Below are 20339 nucleotides of genomic sequence, written 5' to 3'. Positions count from 1 at the left end.
ATAACAAAAAGAAATCTGGGGAGGTGGCCCAATCAGAAAACTGCTTTCCATACAAGCATGAGACCCTGAGTTTGACCCCCAGCACCCACATGAAAAGCCATGAGTGGTGTGTGCATCTGTAACCCCAGCCCTGGGGAAGCAGGGACAGGGGCCCAGTAGGCCTCAGGCCCCAGTAAGACACCTTGTCTCAGTGAGCATGGTGGACAGCCCCAAGGATGACCTCCACATGCACATCCACACACACAAAAAAAAAAAAAAGCGAGCCGATGGGTTGTGACTGGCCAGCTCCGGGGCTGAACTGGTTATGGTTTGTTAGGGCTCCACTAGGGCAGTAGTAGGGAAGTAGAGAGCAGCTCAGGGCTAGCTGCTCTCTACTTCACACCAGTGTTGACATTGATTGGGTGGATCAGGCTTGAAGATTTGGCCTTCACACCTCTAGATGTTGGTCAGAAGGAGTCCTTGGTTACTGTAGCTCAAAGCAAAGCTACGCTCACTTTCTCCTTTTTCCATCTCAAAAGCACAGCCTTCCTCACTTGAAGATTCACTACTGCAAATTTCAGTTCCGTGTGCCTGAGCCTGGCAGCTCAGAGAGCCATCCTAAATGTCATTTTCAAATGAAAGCCCCCAAACACCTGTGATTTGATGTGGTTTGTACATTAAAATGTATCCTTGTCCAGGTACTGTGTCATACACCTTGGAAGGTAGAGGCAGAAGAAGCAGGAGTTCAAGGCCATCTACTGCTGCTTACACAGTCAAAGCCTGGCATGCATGAGGCCAACTCCAAAGGGGCCAGGGAGATGGCTCTTAAGAGCAACAGGACCGGAGTTCAAATCGGAGCACACACATAAAATGTTACCTACACCCCTAGCATTGTGGAGGACTGGGACAAGTGCTTGCTGGCCACCAGCACTGCTCCTAGTGAAACCCTGCGGTGAGGAAGAGCTGTAAGGCAGGGCACTGGACATCCTCTGGCCTCTGCTCATGCACATGGACATGTATACCCCACACTAAATAACAAAGGAGTGTGGGTGGGTGGCTTCACAGAAGCACCGAGAACCAACCAAAGTGCTGAGTGAGCTTGTGGTAGTGGAGACTCCAGCCTCTGCCAGGGAGTACCATAGCAATGCCGGGAAGCATGGTGGTTAGGGGCTTCCTTTTCTAGCCCCAGGACTGGTGAGCAGAATAAAAGAGGGTTGTTCCAACTGTCACCTTGTCACCTTTCTTGTGTGACCTACCCAAAGGAACATGATCCCAGCCATTCAGTCTTGGCAGAGCTGTTCATGGGACTCAGTCACTGGCTTTCTCCTTTTTATTCAGTCCTTGGTGTAGCAGTTAGTTTTAACTATCTACTGCTCAAATCTAGACTCACTTGGGAAGTCTCAATGGACTGTCTAGATAAATTTGGAGATAGGGTCTGTTTGGAGATAGGGTCTCTACTGAACCTGGATCTCGCCTGGCACCCAGCAAAACCCAGTGAGCCTCCTGTCTTCCCCCTTTTCCCCCATACCACAGTACTAGGTTCACAGGTATTCCTGACCATGCATGGCTTTTTATGTGGGCTCTTGGGATTTGAACTCAGGTCCTCATTCTCGAGTAGATAGGATCTCGTGTATACCACAGTGACCTCTAATTGCTCGTTGCTGAGTAGCTAAGAATGACCTTGAACTTCTGCTGGTCCTTTTGCCTCCATCTCCTGAGTCCAGGCCTGGTTTATATAACCCAGCACTGACAGTGGAACCCAGAGCTTCCTGAATGCTAAGCACGTACTCCACCACCTGAGCAACATCCCCAGCCCAAGAACCCAGCTTCTGAAGACTGCTGCAAGAAATGCAAAGGATCAGTGGACAGTGGCTGGAGCCCTCCCTGGCTCAGCGTTCCCCAGCATCACCGCTCATTGCCGGCTGGAGCCCAAAATAACTCAGGTTTATTTTTGAGCTCTGCTCCTTGGGTAAGAGGCAAATGAAAACAAGCTTTAAGTCGAGAGGCTTGTTTTAAAAGGCAGTTTCCAAGAAACATCTGGGGGTCACTGTGGGTTCAGCCCCACCCAGCATACCGTGTTCCCTGTGATAGTTGGCAGGTTACAGGCCCCCTGCTTCAGGCTGCAGAGGGATTGGGTCCCCAGGGGTCTTTGTTTTATTAGTATTATTTTTATTATTGCATGTGTGTGCAAGTATGCCACGGCATGTGTGTGGAGGTCAGAGGGCAACTTTGGAGAATCAATTCTTCCCTTCCACATTTACACAGAAGATCAAACGCAGGTTGTCAGGCTTACACTACCCACTGAGCCATCTCACTGGCCTGATTTTTGTTCTACTTGGTGTACCTCCAGCTTCCCACCCTATGGAGGTAGGTGTGTGGAAACGTTCAGAAGTTTTAACAGAGCTGAGTGGGGAACGCATGAGAGTCAGGGTGCAGGTTCCCAGCCATCTGTGCATCTCTTTATTCTGCCTAATTTCTCACAGAGTTCAAAGAACACAGTGGGCGAAGGCAGAGGACTCGTGCAGGGCCAACAGCCTAAATTTCACTCAGCTCTATGTTGCTGAGCCTCACGTGGTTCCGGACCACTTCGGGTTCTGGAGCCATGAAATAGGAGTGGCGTGGCCTGAGGCTGGCGTGGCAAGATGACTGAAAAGTGCTTTCCATGCAAGCCTGATGACTTGAGTTCAGTCCCCATTACCTGCGGGGTGAACCTACTTCTGAAAGTTTTCTTCTGACCTCCACATGCATGCCATGACACACGTGTGCCTTCATCTGCCTGTTCACGTACGCCGAGATTTTAATAAGGAAAGTGAGTTAGCGGACACAACAATTTCCCTGCACTTAGAGGCACAGCAAGGCATGGTGGTGGATACCCACAGTCTATATGTGAGAGGCTGAGCCAGATGGCGAGGTTCAGCCTGAGGGGATAGTGAATTACCACCTCAGCCAGCAAAGGTGCTTAGGATCCGAGTTTGATCCCCAGGAACCAAGTAACAAAGCTGGGAATGGTAGTACATGATCCCAGCTCTGGAGAGGTGGAGACAGGCAGCTCTATAAGGGCTAACTGGCGTCAGTCAAGCCTGCATGGCAAGTTCCAGGCTAGTGAGAAACCCTGTCTCAAAAAGCCAGATAAGACATTCTCAATTAATAAAAATATGTTTAAAATAGCAAGATGGGCCAGACCTAGTGGCGCAAGCCTTTAATTTCCACACTGGGGAGAGAGGCAGGTGGATTTCTGTGAATTAGACCCCAGACTGGGGTGCTAGATGGCTCAGAGGTTAAGAGCACCCGTCCCGAGTTCAATTTCCAGCAACTACATGGTGGCTCACAACCATCTATAATGAGATCTGGTGCCCTCTTCTGGCATGCAGGCAGAACACTATACATAATAAATCTTTAAAATAAAAAACCAAAAACAAACTGGTCTACAGAGCGAGTTCGGGAGAGCCAAGGCTGCGTAGAGAAACCCAGTCTCAAAAAAGATTGACCTCTGGCCTGCACATGCGCACGCTGTTTTTCAAGACCTTTCCTGTCCTTCCCAGGCAGACTTGGGCACAGCTGCCTGTCCCTCCAAACCCTGGCTATCTCTGCCTGTTGGATCCACAGAGTGGCTCACCGTGGCACTGCTCACAGACCTCCTGTATGTGAACACATCCCAGGAATGTTCTAGCATCCCCTTCCACCTCAGCAGGATCAAAGTTTGGACTTTTAGCTTTACCCAGCTCCCCAGCTAACCCACTGCATGTCTGTGTTTTTAAGCGCTTTGGAGGGTCTTCTTATCCACAAAGGTCTGTGTCCTAGGGACACAGCCCCTCCCTGCTCATGCCCTGGCCATGAGGTGGAACTCCATCTTCCATCCCCAGCAGTTTCTGTCATGAACAGGAACAAAATGATGTCCTGCCTTCCCCTCTGATGTGAGCCTGGGCTCCAGGTAGAAGAGGGGACATCAGGGCAACTGAAGAGGTATCCACGGCCATGATCCAGGCTCTGCTGTTCACCCAATAAAGCCAGAAAGCATAAGGAAGCATACAACACAGGGGGCGTGCAAGACTCAGCAGCATGAAGCTGAGGAGGCAGGAAAGCCACAAACGGTTGCCTTGACTACATAGAGAGAGACCAGCTTGGGCTACTGAGACCTTTATCCCAAAAAGGGGAAAAAAACAAAAACCATGAGGGTGGGGGTAGTGATAGGAGACAGAGCCCAGCAGGAAGGCATCAGTGGGAATGTTTCCTTAAAGGGTAGATAGTTCACTGGCCCCTTCTGCTTTGCTTCCTGTAAGGTGAGCATCTCTCCACACGCTCTCCCCCACTGTGATGTTCTATGTCACCACAGCCTAAAAGCCACAGAGCCAACCCATCACAGATGTGACCTCGGGAACTGTGGACCCTAACAAACCTTCCGTCTTTTAGAGATCCAACACAGCCACTCACCTACAAGATGCACATACTCCCCTTGATTTGCCAAGACCCTCACGCTCCTTCCTCTCCGGACAATGGGGACAGTGATACTGGCATTGCTAGCCAGCTGGGTGGGACATTGGAGAACAATAAAGGTCACTTCAGGAAAACTGTGTGTGTGTGTGTGTGTGTGTGTGTGTGTGTGTGTGGTGTGTGTGACAGCTTCAACAATACATGACATAGAAACAAAGGAGAAAAACACAGCTGTGGATGAATAATTTTAACACCATTTTTCTGTCAGGAGTTTATAGACTGCGACAGGGAAAATGTCATCAAAGACAGAAGAGCAAGCCCCTAGCCACACTGGCCCAGCTGGTAGCAACAGTACAAGCAGCAGCCTCAGGGTTGGAGAAAGGATCTCTCTGCCTTCCATGTCCAACCCCATCACCCCACTTCTGTTTGGAGAAATGGTCAACCTGACAGGGCACAGATTTCTCCAGGAGTTTCACAAAGACCTGAGCCAGCCTTGAGGAGCAGAAAGCACCCTGTATGAGTGACACAAGGTTGCCAAGACAGTGCTGGATAGATAGAGGGCTCAGACATTAAAGGTGTGCACTGTACTTGCGGAGGGCCTGAGTTCAATTCAAGCTCCACATAGGCTCACAACTTCCTGTAATGGCATCCAGGCATTCTGGCGCCCTCTTCTGGCCTCTGTGGGCAGCTGCACTCATGTGCACAGACACACAGTGACAGAAACACACATAGCCACAAAAACCATGCCCCAGGGTAGTCCACAGCTCCAGCTATGATTAATTTGACAGACCAAAGCCCCCTCCTGTAGGGAAGAAGCAAGCATGTGGCTACCTCCTGCCTCTCGGCCATGGCTGCAGGCCCCATAACATGGGGACCCTGTGGTCAAGCACCCAAGGAGCATGTCCTCAGCTTCTGGGGACATTTCTTTTAATCCTAAAGATAGCAGAGTACCCTCAGTCACTGGGCAGACATGGTCGGTTGGTATCTTCAGGAAAAATACCAGGAGCTGACTTCACTGTTTCAGATGGTCCACCTCACTGCATTAATTCTCCGCCCCCCAGCGGCAGTGGGAAGAACTGGCCTTGGCAAGTCTTCGAGAGCTCAGCCGCCGCCTCAGGGAAAAGAACTTGTCCCCCAGGACCCTGCGCAGCCCCACATTATCTTTGGCACAGGGCAGGTGCTGCCTGGTGACTGGGAGCTGCCCTGTGAACATCTCCCACCGGCCGAGGGCGTCCACAGCTGCATCAACCTGGACCAACTCCTCTTCAGCCACTTCCCTCTCCAGGGCCTGGATGCATGCATCCAGCCACCGTCCATACCCCTCAATGGCCTCCACGGGGCCCCCGAGCTTCAGCAACACTTCTGAGGCCACCAGAGAGCTCAGCCCATCCTCAGACCCTGGTTCAGGCCCATCAGGGAAGGCATGACTCCACGCATCAGGGGTGACGGGCTCCGATGGGCTGGTCACAGGCTCTGTGTCACTCTCACAGCCCACGCCTGAGTCAGCACTGAAGGGCAGGGTTTCCTCTGACACAGATGGTCCCCCAGTCTCTTGTCCAGACCACATCTCCACTGTCACTCGGGTCCAAGTCTGGAGTCTCTGTGGGTAGAGACGTAAACTGAGGTTGCTGGTTAGCCATGGAGCTGCTGGATACCACCCCAGGGCCAACAGGAGGCTGGAGTCACAAGGGCCCTTGAGCTGGGCCTATCTGAGGACTGGAGTCCAGCCCGCCGCCACGCTGGACCTCCCAGCTCCCAGAATGCACCTTTCACAGGCACTCAGGAAGCTAGCATTAACCTACCATTGCTCAGAGCTAAATTACATAAAGATTATAGTCAATCTGAACTTTGTGTGTCTGTGCAAGTGTTTCTGTGTTTGTGTGTGCATGCGCGCATGTGCAAGGGGGGCACACGTGCGTGTGGAGGCCAGAGGTCAGGACCAAGCACCCTCATTTGGTACCTTGTATTTTGAGACAGGCTCTCACTGTACCTAGAGCTCTCCATGGTTAGACAGGCTAGCCAGCAAGCTTCAGGGATCCTACCGTCTCTGCCTCCCCGGCACTAGGGTTGCTAATGCATGCCACCACACCCAGCTTTTTTGGTGAGGGAGGGAAGGTTTCAAGATGAGCTTCCTCTGTGTAGCTCTAGACATCCTGGAACTCACTTTGTAGACCAGGCTGGCCTCAAACTCACAGAGATTCACCTGCCTCTGCCTCCTGAGTGCTGGCATTAAAGGCATGCGCCACCACATCCAAGCTAAATCAATCTTTATAAAAATTAAAAGAGAGAAAAACTTGAGGGGAGGGAGGCTTCCCACACCGAGGAAGTTGAGCCTAGGTGCTGAATACAGCCAGTTATTACAAAGACAGAAATATCCCCTCCCTGCACTGAAAACTTTACCTTGATTTTAACCGAAGGTAGACTTCAAAAAAAAAAAAAAAGCCGCCTTTGATCTCAGAACCCTGAGCCAAGTGTTCTAGTTTGGAAACAAGCCTTTTCACAGGGATGGCGGCGTTGGGGGGGGGGGGGGGGGGGGGGGAAGGTAGGCTTGTAGCAATACTGCAAGCTGACAGCAGAGGGCAGCATCCCCACACCAGCTCAGCCAAAAGGGCATCTCTGGCTGGCTGCCCTTCTGGACACCGGAATGGTGCACTTCCCCTTTCTTCCAGGGGCTGCACTGTGTCTGGGTACAGGATCCCCAGTGTTCACCAAGGAGCAAGGAAGGGGAAAGAGGACATGGGGAAGATGTGGGGAAGAGGGCCCTCATCTGAGCTCTGTAAATACAGAGCTTCTTGGGGGACCATCTGCACTTGCCCCTCCTCCACTGCAGCCTGATGCTGTCATCTGCCAGCAAGACCTACAGCCCCCTCCCCAGGAATGATGGCACATCCATGTCCCCCACACACATCCAAGTTTTGCAAGCTGCCCCATCCCACTGCCTCTAGGTGGCTGTCCTCGCCTACACACTCACCTTGTACCTCTCCAGGAGCCTGAAGCCCAGGAGATGCTGCAGTTTCCGCAGGCAGATGGGACAGAGGTCCAGGGGACGCCGTACGGCCTCATCCAGGCTAAGTGCCCCTTGCAGGAGGCAGCGGAGCCAACGACAGCTGCCTAGGCCCAGGAGATGGCACAGCTCATGGCAGGTAACCTGAGGGGAAATGACACCACGACCCTGCCTCACAGTCTCAGCACCTGCAACCCCCACCCAGGGACCGCTGAGCCAGCTGGCCACCTGGATGTCCAATACCTTGGGTAATGAAGATTCCCTGGGCAGGATCCCCATTGCCCTCGCCGCATCCTCCTTAATGGCTCTAAGAAGCCACACAGCTTGGGGAGGCTTTGAAGACAGCCAGCCCAGGGGCCAGCCCAGGACCCTGTAGGTTCCTGGCTGTGTGGCCTTGAACACTTGTGGGGGCAGGTCTTGCAACCTTGGTTTTCTCACTCTGGAAAGTGAGGGACTGTTGTGGAATATTACTTTAAGATGTGTTACATTTGTCTATGCTGTGGAACATTTGTCTTAAGGATGTAAAAAGATGTGTTGCGTTCTTTTATGTTGTGTTTGTTTAACTCTGTGAAGCCGTGTTACTTTGTCTAAATCACCTGATTGGCCCAGTAAAGAGCTGAACGGCTGACAGCTGGGCAGAGCGACAGCTTCGAAACAAGCCCGGAGTGTGAAACGGAGCGACGGTAAGCTGCACGGTACAGCTTGCAGCTCTAGGAGCGGCAAACTGGATGGCAGAATCGACTGGATAAATGTCATGAAGAAATGATGACCACGAGTGAGAGTTATCACCAAGAGAAGCATGCCCGTCACAGAGATGCTGCGCTCAAGAGTTAGAACGTGAAGCTGGGAAACTCCAGCAGAAAATGCAGCTGGAGCAGTAAGAAACGCAACGGCACGGAAGCCACACGCGGGAAGTCAGTGATCTGAAAAATAACTTAGAAAAACTGAAAGTGGAATTAGATGAAGCCAGATTAAACGAGAAGCCGCTGAAGCAGAAGCTGGACCATCAGGAGGAAGTTCTCCCGCACAAATCAGAAGTACTCGGGCTAAGGACTGAGCGGCGCATGCTCAGTAGCATGTCCTCGGAGGCGTTGGCTCTTCGGACTGAGCTAACTGAAACGGAAAGAGTGAAGAAGGGGCGAAAGAGATGGGTGTTGGTGGCGCACGCCTTTAATCTCAGCACTCAGGAGGCAGAGGCAGGCGGATCTCTGTGAATTCAAGACCAGCGTGGTCTACAAAGCGAGTTCCAGGGCAGTTTCCAAAGCTGCACAGAGAAACCCTATCTCGAAAAAAACGTGTGTGTGTGTGTGTGTGTGTGTGTGTGTGTGTGTGTGTGTGTGTGTGTGCGCGCGCGCGCGTGCGTAAGAACTGCAGTACACACAAGAGGAACTAGAATGTTTCGATGCTTCCTTAATGCACCAGGTAGACCGGCTTTAAGAAAAAGGAGCGAGAGAAGGAAGCCGAAGCGGGGTCCTCCCATAGCTTCAGAGAAAGCTCACATAGAAACTAAGATCTTCAGGAGCAGCTGGGCTGCACACTTCAGCTCAACTCGAGGAAAGTCAAATATCAGTCACCGAAGAAGTCAAATACATTCACCAGAGGGCAGATGGACAAAGTGAAGTTCCAAACCTCCACGCTGCTGAGCAGGAGGGGATCTGAAAGCGAATTTGAGCAGCAGGAACGGCTGTTTGCCATGTTGGAACAGAATGATGAAATAACAAAACACCTTTAGGTGAAATCAGCAATCTGGAGAAATCTCCAGAATTTACATAGAAGTACGGAATCTAAGCCTTCCATGTCTGCCCACCCTTGTGCTCGAGAAGACAGCACCTATAAAGCTTGATAAATAAGAAACAAAGGCCCAAAGAGAGTTATTGTTTGAGAGCCAGCCGGCCTTAGGTACTGGGCAGAAACAGTTCGCAAATGAAAGACACCTGCAGCTTTCAAGAAGTGTGATATGAAACCGAGAGCTAAGTTAGATGAATTAAAGCGTGAGGCGCTGCCGCTGGATATATCCACGCCAGAAGAAACACTCGCTGTCAGCGCCATCAGGGAAGAAGTTTCAAGACTGCCCCTTCAGGGAGAGGAGAAAGAGCCCTGCCTGGCATGGTAACACTGCAGTGGGGACAGCCAGTCTCTCTCCCCGCAGGAGCCTGCATCTGGCTGTGTTACTGTGCCTGTCTAAAACACCTGATCAATACAGCGCTAGACAGTCAAGAGCGCAGGAAAGGGTAGACGGGGCTGACAGGCAGAGAGAATACATCGGAGGAGGAGCAAGATCAAGGAGAGGAGGACTCTAGGGGTCAACCACCCAGGCACCCAGCCACTGAGGAAGAAGAAAGAACAGAAAAAAAGCCCAGAGGCAAAAGGCAAATGGCATAATTTAAGAAAAGCTGGCTAGAAATAAGCCAAGCTAAGGCTGGGCATTTTATAAGAAAGAATTAGTTTCTGAGTGATTTATTTGGGAGCTGAGTGGTGGACCTCCAAAAGAGTAAACGAATTTAAAAAAATAATAAAACAACATTTTGGTGTATATAAGGCTCAAATTTCACGGCTCTTTTTAAAGTTTCTGCCTTACCAGGCAGTAGTGGCACATGCCTTTAATCCCAGCACTTGGGAGGCAAAGGCAGGTGGATCTCTGTGAGTTAGAGGCCAGCCTGGTCTACAAAGTGAGTTCTAGGACAGCCAGAGAAACCCTATCTTGGGAAACAAAAAACAAAAAACAAAACAAAACAACAACAAAAAAAAAAACACAGCAGGCAAGCATCAACTTCCTACAGCTAGGAAGGTTGACTGCAGCTCCAAAAACACAGCTCGAACTGGGCACAGGCTTAGTGCTTGGCTTTCAGGGCCAGAGAAGCAGGAGAAGCCAGCAGAGGTCCACACTGTTTATCCGTTTAAAGGCTCAGGCAGTCAAAGGCTAAATGATATGCAGTGAAAGAGGCTCAGACTGAAAACCCTGAGAACAGGTCCCAGTGTGTCTTACAATCTGCGTAGGCTTAAGAAAAGAAAATGGGTATAGAATAGAATAAAAATAATAAAGCCTTTAAAGAGATATTCAAAGGGAAAAGCCACATAAAGATGTATGCTATTGTGTGGATTTTGAATATTTGCATTGCTGATAAGCACAGGCCAGCTGCTAAGAGACATGGGGTTGAAAGGAACTTTTGAAATAAACCAGCCTACATATTTTAGGAATGCCTTAACTTTAAAATGGAAGTCAAAAAATGTATTTGTCAAATGGAAATTTAAAAAAAAATGCTTGGAAGAGAAGTTTTGCTTTTGTTTCCATAGGAAATGAGGCACTGTAGATTCCTTTCAGGTTAATATGGCTTGATCAGGGAAGACCTCCTGAATCCTGACAGATGATATATATCAACAAAGGTTGTCCCGGGACTCGGCCAGTATCTCAGATTTTCTCAGAAACCCTAAAGATGCCTTCTGCCTGCAGACAACAGGAAGCAGTTTAATGAACACAACACCCACATTCCCAAAAGGGGTGTGGGAGAGTTTTAGTTATTTGGTGGATTATGGATGTTTATTACTTAGGGGAATATAGTATATTGATACAAATTTAAAGTTATTTTTGTTATACTATATATATATATGTATACATATATATATATATATATATATGTTTCTACTCTTGTTTAAGTTATTGTACCTATACAGTTCACTTTAAAATAAAAGATAAAGTTCTAGTTTTTGAAAGCTATTATAAACTATTTGGAATGACCAAGAAACATAGGTTAGTAGTTATTTATAACAATCAACTTTGTAGATATGTTAGGCGTGTTTTCTAGATCCTACAAATATATTTTAGATAAATAAATGGTCCTCAAACACTTCAAAGGCATATAGAATATGACATTTAAAATGTTTTGTTAACTCAGGGCTTTTCATGACGAGACACATCTATCTGCTCCTGGCAGCACCAATTTACTGTATTTTTTTTAAAGATTTATTTATTTGCCGGGCGGTGGTGGCGCACGCCTTTAATCCCAGCACTCGGGAGGCAGAGGCAGGCGGATCTCTGTGAGTTCGAGACCAGCCTGGTCTACAAGAGCTAGCTCCAGGACAGGCTCTAAAGCCGCAGAGAAACCCTGTCTCGAAAAAACAAAAAAAAAAAACAAAAAAAAAAAGATTTATTTATTTGCCGGGCGGTGGTGGCACACGCCTTTAATCCCAGCACTCGGGAGGCAGAGGCAGACGGATCTCTGTGAGTTCGAGGCCAGCCTGGTCTACAAGAGCTAGTTCCAGGACAGGTTCCAAAGCCACAGAGAAACCCTGTCTCGAAAAAAAAAAAAAAAAAAGATTTATTTATTTATGTATACAGCGTTCTGTCTGCCTGTTTGCCTACAAGACCAGAAGAGGGCACCAGATCTCATTACAAATGGTTGTAAGCCACCATATGGTTTCTGGGAATTGAACTCAGGACCTCTGAACAAACAGCCAGTGCTCCTAACTGCTGAGCCATTTCTCTAGTCCCAACAAAATTACTTTATAAAAGGATGATGGGCATCGAAGAAACTCCAGAAGAGTTTGCTTTCACTGTGGCAAGATTAGTCATTTGGGCAAGAAACTGATTTTTGGCTTGACTGCTTGACTGTGTGCTGTGCAGACTGGACATGCACAACCCACAGGAAAGTGACTGCTGAACTTTGCTGACAACAAGGCAGGACAGTCCTTCGCATTGCCAGCTTCACTGAAAAGTCTGTCAGGTACTCTAGGCCTGTAGGCTGAAGACGGCCTCAGTGTTGCAGAGGAACTCTGGGTGACTGTCAGATGTCTCTGTCATTTCTAAAGTCTTGGAAGCTGCTTGCAATGCACTTCCTGTTTACTTGGGTGGAGGTGAAGACTAGATAATTATAGTTGCAGTTTTCTTTAATTATGAAGGAAAGTAAATTAGGTATAAAATTTTGGAGTCAGCCAGGTGGTGGTGGTGCATGCCTTTAATCCCAGCACTTGGGAGGCAGAGGCAGGTGGATCTCTGTAAGTTTGAGGCCAGCCTGGTCTACAAGAGCTAGTTCCAGGACAGGCTCCAAAGCTACAGAGAAGCTCTGTCTCGAAAAAATAAACAAACAAAAACAAAAAACTTTGGAGTCACTAAGATGGGATGGAAGGTAGAGTGTTTTCTCTGAATTTGCTAAATGCAAATGGAAAAAATATTGTAAATTCTTGATAGCTGTTTTTATTGTATATAAAAACATATATTTTACTATGTTAAAGTCAAAACCTTTAATTATTATTCAGAGAAAAAAGGGGAAATATTGCGGAATATTGTTTTAATGTGTTACTTTTTTCTGCTGCTTTGTTAACAATGCAAAGACATGTTACATTTGTTTGATTAAATAAAATTAACCTGGGGTCAGGAGGCTGAGTCACCAACTAGCTGACAGGAAGTGGTAGGGAGGAACCATATGTAGCTGGGGTTCTAAAGTGGGGGCTGAACAGGAGGATGCCTGGCTTTTGGGGAGATGTGAACAAGAAGAAGAGGTTAGCTGCTTGCTGTTCAGCCTCTCTGAGTGAGCAGAATTTCACCTCAACCTTTGGATCCTGAGTTTATAGAGGGATAGAGATCTAGATAAAGTTCCCTTTAGCCGCCATGCAATAGATCCGAATTCCCGCCTGGCTGGCTGGCTGCTGGTAGCTGTGGAGATTCAGTTGCCAATCAGAACAGCATTTGCTTAAGGGGCCATCCTCCTTTTATCACCAACTGTGCCGGGGCTCTTGTCTCTGATCTGTGCTGTCCCCTCCCCTTACCTCCCATGCTCACCTTGCAGCACTGAACCATGCCTAGGGCACTGAAGCATATGGTCCGGCCTCCCTCATGTGGCAGTGTCTCAGGGCCATATGCGGCTGCCTCCAGCAGAGCTGGGTCAGGAACACTGGGCCCGGCCTGCAGAAACTCCCCAGAGAATCGAGCGAAGCTGCACACACCCACTTCTGGGGAGAGGCCGAAAGAAGAGACAGCCATGATTCAAGGGACCCAGGGTGGAACCATCCCAGCATTCACTGAAGCCCAGGACAGCTTGATGAGAAACTCATCCTCCAGTCCTGCCCTGTGCAGTCAACTCTGGGGACCAGCCCCTTGCCCAGGCCCAGTGAGAACATAGCCTTGAGTTGGTGCACACACACCACCCTGACTGGGTGGAAGCATGTTCACCATGCCCGGCACTGGTACGAGCGCCTTGGGACCACACAACTCTGCCTCCTGAGTAATAGTTGCTAAGGCCTCCGCTCACCATGCCCCGGAAGGAACCTGCCAAAGGTGAAGGTCCAGGCATCATGGGGGTACAAGTCGGCCAGCGTGAGACCCAACACGCACAGTGCGTCCCCTGGCTTGTTGTTCTTCAAGAAAGACAGGATGCCATCTGCAGGAAGAAGGCTGGGGTCAGGGTGGGCAGAAGAACCTCTCATCTGTCTCTTGGTCTGGGACCAACCCTCTCAAAGCTGGGTACTAGCAAGCTACATCTTAGGGAGACCCAGAACCCAGACCAGTGATATGACAGCCTGAGAACCATGGGCCCAACCTGAGAGACAGGCCAGGGATCCCCAGTCACTTCCGGGGTCCCTGTCTCCTGGGTCATGAGAGCTGATCTGGACACAGTCCCTGTGGAGAGGCTGAAAGGAAAGTAGAGCTGGGGACATGGCCCAGTAATGTGACTTCTTCATCTCAGTAAAGTGCTTGTCACACAAACATAAGAGCCTGAGTCTGAATCCCAGAACCCATGTAGGAAAACTGGTCCCAGTGACTTGTAATCCCAGCACTGGGGAGACAGAGACAGGTGGATCCCTGGGGTTCACTGGCCGGCCAGCCTGGCCAAATCAGTGAGTGCCATGGCGGTGAGAGACCTGTCTCAAAAATAAAACAGGTTTTCAGTAAGAGAAGACCTAACCAAGACTGACCTCTGTTCTACACACACACACACACACACACACACACGCACACATGCACACGCACACACACATGCACACATACACACATGCACATATGCACTCACAGACACACACACAGGAAACAAGAACCCAGCAGGGAACAGGCAGCTGAACAGTTACCCCAAAATGCCCACATCCAGGTCCCTAGGCCTGGGAACAAGTTACCTAAAGCAGCAAGAGTGACCTATGGTGGTAATTACAGTGTTAGGAGGATAGTGGCTCTGCATTGGCCAAAGAGCCCAAGTCAGAGCAAAGTGTCCGAGCCACCGAGGGCAGCAGGAGGGAGACCCAGGTGGCCAGTGAGGCCCAGGAAAGCCAAGAGAGTGGCGGCAAAGGGGGAGGGGAACAGACACTAGACAGGGAAGAGCTGCCCCAGTAAGTCTGCTGTGGACGGGCAGAGAAGTCGATGGGGCTGGGAGCACCTCCATGAAGATCAACATAGAGACCAACACAAGGCAGGGAGACAGCTGCACTGGGGACTGGGAGCCATTGCTAAAGAAGCATAGAGGGGAGCCCCTCCGCGGCCTTTACAAAGGAAGCAAGCAGACCTCTGTGAGCTCCAGGCCAGCCAGGGCTACAGTGAGATGATGTCTCAAAGCTAAATTAAATAAGGTCTCAAAGCTATTAAAAAGAAGTAAACTGATTTTGACAGACTATTTGATGTAACTAAAACTATTTTTACAAACATTTTTTCAGTGTCTTTTGGGCCCTGCATGTGCTACATAAATACTCTACCACTGCACCTTACCCCCAGCCCCTCACTGGGGGATTCTAGGCAGGGGCTCTATCACTGAGCTACGCCCCAGCCCCTCACTGGGGGATTCTAGGCAGGTGCTCTACCACTGAGCCACATCCCAGGCCATCACTGGGGGATTCTGGGCAGGTGCTCTACCACTGAGCCACATCCCAGCCCCTCACTGGGGGATTCTAGGCAGGTGCTCTACCACTGAGCCACACCCCAGCCCCTCACTGGGGGATTCTAGGCAATTGCTCTATCACTGGGCCATACCCCAGCCTTCTTTTTACTTGTTTAAAACAGGTTCTTAGTATGTAGCCTAAGCTGCTCTAAACTCACTCTGTAGCCCAGGCAAACCTAAAACTTTAAATCTTCCTGCCATAGCACTGCACTACCCCCTCAGCTGACCTCAATGAACTTTTCCTGAGGCCAACACCTGCTAAGAAAGGAGGGCCAAGAGAAGCCCAGCCCACAGTGCAGTGAATCTGGGCTGCTCCTTAGGCAAGAAAGAGACACCGTTCTCTGTCTGCTGCCATTGGGTTCCACACCCAGCACAGGATGCAGACTGCCACCAAGGATCACAGAACAGCCCAGAAAAGAATTATGCCTTTGGGCAGTCAGGGTGAAGGGAAACTATCCTGGGACATAGATGCTCCCAAGAATGCTTTTCAAAAAAAAAAGTGTCCAACTATCAAAGCTAGTAAGTCTCTGGGCACTGCAGTGTACATTTTTAATCTCAGCATTCAGGAAACTGAGGCAGGAGGATCACAAGGTGAAAGCCAGCCTGGGCTACTCAACTGTCTTTAAAATCCACAAAGATGGGGAGGCGCGGAGGATTGATTCAGTCCCAGCACCTCGTGGAGTCACACAATGTCCTATAACTCCACTTCCAGGAGATACGATGCCCTCTGGCCTCTGGCACCTGCATGAATGTGATCCACATAAACTCACACAAGCATAGACATATGCACATATATAAAAAATTATTATTCTTAAACGCACTTTTAAAAGCACTGGCTGCTTTTTGCAGAGGACCCCGGTTCAGTTCCCAGCACCCACCAGTGACTCATAACCATCTTTAAGACCAGGTCCAGGGGGATCTAATGCCTGCTTCTAACCTCGGCAGGTACCACACATGCACATGGTGTGCATACACATGTACTGGCAAACACTCATGCACATAAAAGAAAGCAACTAAATCTTTTAAAGTCTTAATTATATAAGTAAGTCAGGCGTGGTCACTTGTGACTGTAATCCCAGCACTGGGGACGCAGAGACAAGCAGATGCCTGCTGCTCACTAGCCAGTCAGAAAACAAAGTAGGGATGGAGAGATAGCTCAGCAGTTAGGAGCACTGGTTGCTCTTCCAGAGGTCCTGAGTTCAGTTCCCAGCACCGACATGGCAGCTCACAACTGTCTGTAACTTCCGGTCCAAGGGATATGGCAGCTTCACACAGACATACATGCAGGCAAAAGACCAATGCATACAAAGATAGAAATAAATCTTTTAAAAAATAAGCAAACAGCTGGGCGGTGGTGGCGCACGCCTTTAATCCCAGCACTCGGGAGGCAGAGGCAGGCAGATCTCTAAGTTCGAGGCCAGCCTGGTCTACAAGAGCTAGTTCCAGGACAGGCTCTAGAAACTACAGGGAAACCCTGTCTCGAAAAACCAAAAAAAAAAAAAAAAAATAAGCAAACAAAGTAGACAACTCCTGAGGAATGATATCTAAGGTTGTCCTCTGGCTTACACACATATGTATACACACACACACACATACACAGACACCTGCATGCACACACACATACACACACACCTGCATACACATACACACACACCTGCATGCACACATACACACACACACACACACCTGCATGCACACACACGCACATACACAAAACATCAAAAAACATTCCTTCCCTCTCCAGGGCTCCTTCCTTCCAACCCTTCCTTCCAGATGACTCTATTGCTGCATAGTGGTACCCCAGGCAGCCTCCCAACACCCTTCTAGCCCACCTGTGTGAAGCTGGAACCCATCAGCGTCCTGACTGGGTCTTGAGGAGCAGTGGATGGAGGCAGCGGCCACTGAGGGCAGGCACTTGACTCGAAGGCCCAGGAAGAAAGCCTCGGCACAGCTTTGAAGGTGGTCCAGCAGGGGGCATCCCGCCAGCCCCTCACTCAGATCTAGGTGAACAGAAACACATCAGCCTGCTGTGACCTCTGGCGCAGTGAGCATCACTCATGTGAAAAAGGCCAGTTTCCTGACAGGGCAGGGATCACAGCCGTATGTGATAACACAGGATGGGTGAAGGTATCTAAGCTGACCGAAGAGTGCAGCTGGCATAGCTAGAAGCTAACAGGTCCCAGGCCAAGAGAAAGGCAGCCTGGAGAGGGCAAAGGGACACCAGCTGACAGCGGTGTTCAGAGCATCTGGAGCTGGGGACAGCCACTGGAAGGGGGGCATAAGCTCACTGTATTATATTTGGACAGGGTACAGATCTCAGATGGAAACAAGGAGTGAGTGACTTCAGGGTCCCAACACTGTTAGAAATGCAGGTTTTAGAGACCGGGGATGTGGCTCAGAAGGTAGAATGCTTACTAAGCATGCACAAGGCTCTGGATTTCATCCCCATCGCTGCACACACGGGGCAATGGTGGTACACACCTGCAATCCCAGCACTCAGGAGGTAGGGGCAAAAGGGGCAGGAGTTTAAGGTCATAAAGAGTTCAGAGCCAACCCAGACTAAGAGGGATGGAGAGATGGCCCAATAATTGAGAGCACATACTGTTTTGTAGAGGACCCAAGTTCAATCCCCAGCACCCACGATGGGCAGCTCACAACGGCTTATAACTTCAGCTTCAAGGGGATTAGATATCTCTGACCTCTGAAAGCATGGGTGCGCATGTGCACAAATCCACACACAGACACAAATACACACAATGTTTTTAAAAGGATGGAAAGAAAGGAAGGAGGAAGGGAGGGTGAAAGACAGGTCCTAGGCCCACCCTAGCCCTCCTACCCAGACCCAAGAGATGATGTGGACAGAGGGGCTAACTCTAAAGCAAGTGTGAGCAGTCTGCAGGCTGCAAGTGGCACTCTGGCCCAATCAGCAAGGAGGAACTGTCAGAGAACCCAGGCTGGTCACTAAGGTACCATTCTAAGGGGCAGGACAAAGCAGGGCATACCAATGTTCAGAAAGTCTGTGCCCTCTGTCCTCCTTTACAAAGATAATAGCCACAAGTGCCCTGCATGTCCCTCTGCCAGCTTGTCCCTCCTCCCTCTCCAGCATCTGACTGAGCTACTTTCTCAGCCCTAGTTGCTCCACTTTCTCTAGTGTCTGCCTGATAAGGAGACCTGGAGGATTATCTGAGGATCCCTAAGTTCCCTCCATGCCCAATCCAGTGTCATCTGAGAGATCATGAGGCCAGTTGGATTTGCCTTCAAGTCCCACCTCATCCAGAATCTAGCTCTACCACCAAGAAAGCCAGTAACATCTCCAACCTCAGCTACCAACCTGTGACATGAGTAATTCTTGCCCTCAGCACCCACAGAGACCCAAGCACCCAGCAAAGGGCCTAGGGCAGGTTAGGTTATGACCAGGTCATGGCCAGGACTGTGAGTATACCACCTAGATGACCCAAACAGAATGGAGAATCCTAAAAAGGCAAGCCACTTTGCTGTGGGGTAATGCTCTTGTTTTAAAAAAGAAAAAAAGGGGAAATGCTGTGGGATAATGCTCTTCATGTACACTAAAGATTTGTTACTCATATTGGTTTAATAAAACAGTGATTGGCCGGTAGTCAGGCAGGAAGTATAGGAAGGGAAACCAGACTAGGAGAATTCTGGGGAAAGAATAGGCAGAGATGTAGTCATAAGCCAGACATAGAGGAAGCCAGATGAGAATGCCTCACTGAGAAAAGGTACCAAGTCACGTGGCTTAACATAGATTAAAAATTATGGGTTAATTTAAGTTGTAAGAGGTAGTTAGTAATAAGTCAGAACAATAGGCCAAACAGTTTATAATTAATATAAGCCTCCGTGAGTTTCTTTGGGACTGAATGGCTATGGGACCAGGCAGGATAGAAACTTCTGCCTATACCACTTTGCCCCACCTGAGTACCCAACAGACCCCAAGCCATTGCCTTCAAGTCACTTCTGTCTGTAGCTGTTTCTTACTGGGGGATTCTAGGCTCTACTGCTGAGCTACACTCCAGCCCTTGATTGGGGGATTCTAGGCAGGTGCTCTACCACTGAGCCACACCTCAGCCCCTCACTGGGGGATTCTAGGCAGGGGTTCCACCACAGAGCCACACCCCAGCCCCTCACTGGGGGGTTCTAGGCAGGTGCTCTACTACTGAGCCACATACACCCTCCCAGGAGTCCTGGTGGCTCCAGAACTGCTCTCATACCTATGGGCTGCAGGTAAATGTGTTTCCGGGTCAGGCTCTGCTTCCGGAGCTGCAGGGAAGCATGGAAGGTCTCGAAATCCTCAGGGGCCTCTGGGCGACTCAGGAGCCAGTCAAAGGCCGAGTGGATGAGCAGTGTGCTGAAGAGGGTCCGGTGAGGGTTGTAGGCCTCAGACAGGAAAAGCCTCTCCGAGGGGGAGAAGGCTGAGGTGTAAAGCTGCTGCAGGGCCAGATCGCAGGAGATCAGGGCATCCTTCAGGGCCCGGGGCCCGAAGCTGAACTCCTGGGGTGGTCTGCACTGCAGCATGGCGTGTTTGTGGCCCCTGGCCACTCCTTGAGGCTCCTTTTCTGGCCCATGAATCTCCCAGGGGACAGCCACGGTCTCTTCTAGAACCTTCCCTCAGGCTGACAGAGTAGCTGCTCAGGGCTCCCAGGAGATAGACTGGACTGAAAGACAGTGTGGCTCCAGTTCTGCCTTGTGCCGGAACGTCTCAGCAAGGTGAGCAAAAGCCTGCGACGCCCTGCATAAGACACACGAGGCACCGCGGTCATTGTCCTGATCACACATACCTGTCTCTTAGACTACAGGCGGTTTTCTGTGAACTAGCGTCAGAAGGATGCTGTTTACCACTAGGAGGTAGCATTCCCCTAGCCCTGTCAGAAGGGATGCACGCATGCGTGCTGGTGCAGACACGACTGTGGAGGCCAGAGGTTGATGTCAAGTCTATCACGCTCCACCTTACTTTTGGCAAAAGAGTCTCTCACCGACTGAACCCGGAGCTTAGAAATTCAACCAGGCTGGCGAACTGCAGCCCACAGATATGCCAGCTCAGTTTTTCACATGGG

General features: G+C 49.9%; 1 protein-coding gene across 2 annotated transcripts; it reads right to left on the bottom strand.

The window, feature by feature from the left end:
• Nucleotides 1-5058: 5058 nt before the first annotated feature.
• Nucleotides 5059-19800, bottom strand: Amz1 (archaelysin family metallopeptidase 1). Of its 2 annotated transcripts, none has more exons than XM_038346180.1 (6): nt 19497-19800; nt 17103-17270; nt 13660-13788; nt 13178-13360; nt 7382-7488; nt 5059-6010 (listed from the first exon to the last, which is right to left on the bottom strand). In XM_038346180.1, the coding sequence occupies exons 1-6, from the start codon at nt 19798-19800 to the stop codon at nt 5453-5455; spliced, it is 1449 nt and encodes a 482-aa protein (XP_038202108.1). In that variant the 3' UTR covers nt 5059-5452. The 2 variants fall into 2 exon arrangements, with proteins under 2 accessions (XP_038202108.1, XP_038202107.1); XM_038346179.1 differs by having other exon boundaries at nt 7382-7558; nt 13191-13360.
• Between the last annotated feature and the right edge of the window lie 539 nt (nt 19801-20339).

This window comes from Arvicola amphibius, chromosome 10 (assembly GCF_903992535.2).
Source record: "Arvicola amphibius chromosome 10, mArvAmp1.2, whole genome shotgun sequence".
In the NCBI taxonomy this organism is placed as follows: domain Eukaryota; kingdom Metazoa; phylum Chordata; class Mammalia; order Rodentia; family Cricetidae; genus Arvicola; species Arvicola amphibius.
This window is presented reverse-complemented; position numbering and strand designations above follow the sequence as displayed.

Coding starts and splice junctions, on each gene's coding strand:
- Amz1 (XM_038346179.1), bottom strand. CDS start 19,800: ATGCTGCAGTGCAGACCACCCCAGGAGTTCAGCTTCGGGCCCCGGGCC. Junction 13,789..17,102: donor TGGGTTCCAGCTTCACACAG/GTGGGCTAGAAG, acceptor TTCTTCCTGCAG/ATGGCATCCTGTCTTTCTTG. Junction 7,559..13,190: donor GCATGGTTCAGTGCTGCAAG/GTGAGCATGGGA, acceptor ATTTCCCCTCAG/GTTACCTGCCATGAGCTGTG.